This window comes from Chenopodium album, chromosome 10, assembly GCF_948465745.1.
Source record: "Chenopodium album chromosome 10, dcCheAlbu1.1, whole genome shotgun sequence".
In the NCBI taxonomy this organism is placed as follows: domain Eukaryota; kingdom Viridiplantae; phylum Streptophyta; class Magnoliopsida; order Caryophyllales; family Amaranthaceae; genus Chenopodium; species Chenopodium album.
The window spans coordinates 23930531-23936885 of NC_137843.1; the positions used below are offsets into that span (position 1 = coordinate 23930531).

Sequence of the window (6355 nt, forward strand, 5' to 3'; positions counted from 1 at the left end):
GAATTCAAGTTGGACCCCTTAAGACCTAAATCACCTCGAAAACCTTAACCGAGCAGTTTTCACGGTAAAAATAATAATTGCATGCAAATCGATGTATTTTTGGTCACGCAAAATGAGTCACATATTTTATAATTAGATAAAAAAAAAAGCTTCATGTGATATAATTCATATTTTTTGTTTTTTTTTTTGGTACACTATATGTTTAGGAGTGTAAATTAGCCGAGCCGAGCTGAGTCGAGTATTACCTTGTTCATGTTCAAGTTCATTTAACTTAGGCGAGACTGAGCCAATCCTAAGCTTTCAAGCCAACACAAAAATTTGTTCACGCTTAGCTCATTTAGTAAAATATAGGTTCACGAACGGTTCATGATCAACTCGTTTATTAAACGAGTTGATAAATGAGTGTTTCAAAACAAGCTTTTATAATAAACGAGCTTGTACTTTTGACATTTGAAAGTCCCAAAAGTAACCAATTAATTAAATCATAATTATAAATTAATAATTAAATTAACAATTGTGAATAAATCAATAATTATGAACATAAATAAACGAGTTGTTCATAAACTTATCTAAACGAGCATATCTATGTTCGTGTTCAAGCTCATTTATTAAACGAGTTTCAAAATTTGCTCAAGTTCGGCTCATTTATTAAATAAACATACATGAACGAGCTTCAATCGAGCTCAAAACCGAGTAGTTTAATGATCGGCTGGATTCATTTAAACCATATATATGTTTAATTATTAGGGCATAGTTATTAGAATCAGAATATGTTTTTAATATTGATATTTTGTTATATTTTAGGTTGATAACTGTGTTTGTGCAAGGTGAACATCTATGCTTAAATATGGAGTATATATTGAAAATACCGTACAAAATTGAATTTTTATAGTACTTTCCTTATTTATTTATTTTTGAATTCAGAAGTAGATGTACCTTATAACTTCAGTGGTTTTTTTTTTTTATCTCCATGAACGAAACATTGTTCATCATGATTTAAAATAAACCAAGTAATGTTCTAATAGACATTAACGTCCTTAACGACTGATAGATAGGATCTCGCTGGGTTGCGGATGCCTCCGTCTGTCTTAACCCAGAACGGTTAGACTTAGCCGACTTTGGGCTATCTCGATGCAATCTTTATCATGGAGCATAATTAAGTAAAGCCATTGATACAGATTTCTTAATCATATTTTGTTTTTATAAACTACAATGTATTATTATTATTATTATATTACATGCCTTACATTATATGTAGAAAATAATGAGTTTTATTATTTTACTTATGATGGGACGACTATAAAAACAAATTAAAAATCATATCAATGGAAAAACGTTAATATATGCGTGCCAATGTATTGCTATATTTATGGTATTGCGACATTAAACAACATCGACCTTATGTTAAGATTTATGTTTTATTGGGTTATTTGTTAATTACAAATTTTTTGAACCGTAATATATTCATGTAAGGTTTGATAGCTTTGTCTTAATAAATATTTTTAAAACAAATTTTTCACCAAATATCCCTGAGTAATTTGTTAATTCACTATATACGCACGAGACTTTTCAAATTCACCATATACTCCCGAGTTTAACATCAATATATATCAAATTCTCAAATAACTAACTATTAATTTATATAAATTGTTAGCTCGGCTAAAACTTTCAATTTAAATTGACAAATATCTACCATGTCAATTTTTTAGTTCCTAAACTTTGTCTAACATTATACCAAAATTAAACACTTTAAACATAAGTGACAAAACAAATTTATACTAAACTTTAGGGGTTGTGTTTGTGCTTAACACATGAAAACAGCTCAAAGTGCAATAATGTTGGTAGTTGTTGGATTTCCTTGATTCTATGTAATACTTTTTTGTTCAGGAAGCAACCCCTGAATTTAGGGCACTAGAGATTTTGTACGGCTCACCGAGTTATAATATAGCCATTAACATGTGGTCAATTGGATGTATTTTTATTGTGTTGATCGAAGGGAAAAATTCCTTCGGTAGTTCTTATGTATTGCTGGGAGCATGTTTTTAACTAACCCTCCTTCCGAGCATCTAATATCAAACTAACCAATTTACGTAAATTTACATTAATTATTTTGAGTATTTTTTTTATGTTTGATTTTTTACAAAAATAATTGATACTAAAAGTTGTTATTTAATTTACTTGAATGATGTTATGTACACCTATGAAATTGAGCTAGCAAGTGTTACCGAGTTGACCAATTATATTTAAAGGGGATGGAAGTTTACAATTTGAAAGTAAGATATGATAAAATTAAAAACTTTTGTAATTTTGTAAAAAATATGAGATATGTATAATTATGTTTGAATGTTTAATTTGTATATGAGTTAAATGTTTCTTTAATCTTAGAAGAAGAAGGGAGGGTAAGGGGTGTTAAAATTTTGTTTTTTTTTCCGTTTTTTAGACCAATAAATATGCGACGCGTGACATATTAAAAAAAAAAAAAAAAAAAAAAAAAAAAAAACCTTCTTAGCAAGCTAGTCTTTGGGACTATAGAAAAAAAAGTAGAGATGAAAGTTATAATAATCTAAAGTTGAGATTATTCAAACAAAATTGTAGAGGTGTCATTGGGCGAGCGGGACTGAGACCAAAATAACAGCCTACTTCTCAGGCAGGTCGGGTCGGGCCAAGCTGGAATTTTGGTGCCCAAAATGGCCGGGCTAAATGGGCTTTTTGGCCCGAGCCAAAAAAAAATCAACTAAAAATGCGTAAAACCGCATTCCTAAACCCGCCAAAAAAATCGGGTCGGGGCTAGCACGAACCAATTTCACACTGGGAAAATCTGCCCAAATAGAGTCGGACCAGACTAACTTTGATCAGGTCTAGTAAATTGGACAAATTTAGAATTATTTAAATGAAATTCTCCTATAAGGTGAACTATTGACATATTTCCCTACCTTATAAAAAGTACTACCTCCGTTTTTGTTAGTTGACATGTATTCCTTTTTGGGATGTTATTTTTAGTTGACATGTTTTCTTTTTAGGTTAGTTTTGTAATGTTAGATGACAATGATACCCCTTTCTTTCTCTTCACAACCACACTCATAGCAGACCTCTCTTTTCTCTCTCCTCTCTCCTCTTGACTCATCTCTCTCCTCCAAACCCACTCTCCTCCTGACTCATCTCTCTCCTCCATACCCACGCTCATTTGTATTTTTTCTCTCCAAAACAATTTGGTATAATCTTGATTTCCACCTCATTTTGGTATAATTCGATCTTACTATTAATCTTGATCTCCACCTTAATTATTTGCATATTTATAATCTCACTTCTTCAACATTCAAATCTCAATCTCCACCTTCGCCGCTAATTATATGAAGCCACTTGTCTTGAAGTCTAAAGAAGTCAAAAAACAATCACAAAAAAAGGTTCTAATCTCCATACAAGTATTAACAATTGGAAAATTATGGAAAATTTTGAGAAATAAAATCGAAAGACTTGCGAGAAGTAGTGTTTGACATTGTTGAGTTTTATTGGGTCTTAAGCTTCTTTCAAAAAAAATTCTCTCCTCTGTAAATTTGGTCTAGGAGTAGAAAGAAAGGTGGCCCTAGTGGGGGTAATGATAATGTCAAGGTAAAATGGAGGTAATTAGTATTTTTCATAAACCCTGCTTCCTATTTTAATATACCCAGCACAATGAAACGTGTCAACTAATAAAGAACGGAGGAAGTATAAGATAACTCTTAGGAATAGTGTGCTACCAACTATACCCTAAAAAATTTGTACTAAAATATGTACAAAATTGTGTATTTACATTGTTACCCTCATTAATAAGTTTACCCTCATTAATATATTTAATGTTTTTTTTTCATCAAACATATCATCAATTAATTCAAAGTTTTTTTTTTCTTAACAAAAAACGTTTAATGCTTTTTTTTTTATTATTAAAAGAAGTTCTAATGCTTTGTAAGTCATATTTTATTATTATAATTATTATTCTAAAAGAAAGAAAAAAACTTTATGTACAAAGAGACTATATATTACCAAGAGATTGTTTACTTTTACTCCTTTGTGGCTATTCTTCTTATTTACAATCTTGTCGTTCTTTAACTGCAACTACTGTTAAGGTTTATAAGCTTTGGAAATTTACGTTTTTTATTTGATGGCTCATAAACAACGTTATGGAATTGTGAATGGAATTCATATTAAATAGTGATATTTGAACAGATGTTATCAAGAGGTATAAAGAATTTAAAGATCCTAAAATCAAGGTAAATCGATGATAGAAAGAAAAAAAAGTGGTATTAGTTATGAGAGAGAAAATGAAGGAATTTAAGAGGAAAAACATAACTAAGTAATTGTTTTGGTATTAGATATAGATATTAGATGGTTGTAGAGCATTAAAGAACTTAAATTTATAAGTTTTGAGCTACAACATTTCACATATTAATAATCCATGTGACCTAAATTCACAAAAAAAAATTATCGAAAGAACACCCCCTAGAAATATTATACTAAGTATTATTGAAACATGCAAATCAGTTAGGAGTTTTAAATTAACAATTGCCCTTAAGATATTAAGGGATATTAATATGATATGAAGGGATGCAAATCAATTAAATATTATTTAATAATAATTTTGGAAAAATACTGTCAAACTTTAGAGGGCTTTAAACAATAATCGTCATACAAGATTTAGGTGTGCTTTCAATCCCTTCTACAAAGCCACCACATAAGCACATAAACCAAATAGGTAGTATTAAAACTACCACCAAACCAAAGGTGTAAACACACGCCAGTAAAACTTTTATGTAAGAGCTAGTTCTTGATGCGCGCATAGGCCACCCTAGTGTTGAGATCAGAGGCATTTTTAAATTGGGCATTAGCATTATTCATCACTTATTACATAAAATAACCTTTATTTGAATCCTTATCAATCAATGTGATAAATCTTATCACTAACTTATATTATTTCTACTCATGGAACACCTTGATTGTTTTCCCTATGTAGAATACTTACGTGATTTCTTTCTTTTCATCAATTAGAATATTATGGATTTATGATGATCATTAACCATTTATAGGGCCAATACTTTTTTTTTTTTTTTTGACAGTTGGGAAAAAGGGAGGTTAATCCCCAGAAACCTTTAGGAAACTAATACTAAAACAGTGAAAAGAAGGGATACAAGATTTTGTATTTTGCTTAGCATTCCCCTAGCATGTAGTGGTCCTGCAAGATCACCCTGATTAGTGTGATATCCGCAGTGATGACCTCTAAATGCCACTGTTGCTTCTCTAGCGCCAAGCTAATACCCTTTAGCATCGAATCAATTATACAGCTCACATTAGTTGTTGCTTGTAGTGAGTCCTCCCCTTGGTGTGTACTGCCATCAGTGCTGGTCAGCTCCCAACGCCAGTGATTGTTCTTCCTGCATCTTGCTTTTCTTAACCCAAGTGTAGCTGTCCTGCAATCGCTACTCCCTGCAATAAGCTTCATAAATTTTTTTTGGCAAAGCTTCTTGCTCCTAGTATCTTTGTCTTCAAAACCTAGAGGACAGTCATTGTCTAAGTCTGTAACATCTGCACACTCACCGGAATTGTTAGTGTTCTTGTAAGCAATCATCTTGTGTTCCATCCTTTTAATGGTTGCCTAAGCATTCTGCTTGGTTTTCTTGAAAATCAGGTTGTTCCTTGCCTCCCAAATGCTCTGTAACCCAGCTATAAATAAGGAGTAACTCTCCTCCAGTCCCCTCTTATTGTCACATAAGACTCTTTGCCAATTATGAATCCAATCTGCAATTGGAATGTTTGCTTGATGATTGACATTAAGCCCCAAGGTGCAACCTCTCCAAACATGACTAGCAAAGGAACAATCCCGGAAGAGGTGCTCCAAAGTTTCCAAACTGAAGTGATCACTCTCTACCTCATTATAGCATAGAAGACAATGGTGATCAGAGCCCAACCCTCTTCTCTTTCTCTCACTCCCTAGAGGAAAAGCTCCTTTAAGAATTTTCCAAAGCAAAATCTTCTGCCTAGGGTTACCAGGGAATCCCTAGAAATTCTTTCAGTTAATCTTATTAGCTTCATGTTGTCGACCATGTTGATGGTTCCCATTAAACAAGAAATTGTAACCTCTTAACAGAGTAATTACCTTTCTTGTCCCCATTTCAGATTATCAAGTCTTCAACACCAGATTCCATAGGACAGTTGGTGATGATTTCCTCGACAGTGGCTTCATTAAAAAGCATATTACAGTCAGCCAGGTTCCACTCACCACGAGTATTGAGAAGTGAAGAAACATTAGCATTTGAAGGAACAGTGTGACCATTCCAACTAGGCACCTTTCCATGAATCCAAGGATGGTGAATTTTTGCCGTGC

At 32.3% G+C, this 6355-nt stretch overlaps 1 protein-coding gene across 1 annotated transcript; it reads right to left on the reverse strand.

Moving 5' to 3' along the window:
• Positions 1-5626: 5626 nt before the first annotated feature.
• On the reverse strand, positions 5627-6142 carry LOC145565074 (uncharacterized). The gene is made up of 2 exons (XM_081625179.1): positions 6128-6142; positions 5627-6028 (listed from the first exon to the last, which is right to left on the reverse strand). Exons 1-2 carry the CDS (start codon positions 6140-6142, stop codon positions 5627-5629), a joined length of 417 nt encoding a protein of 138 aa, XP_081481305.1.
• Positions 6143-6355: the final 213 nt, after the last annotated feature.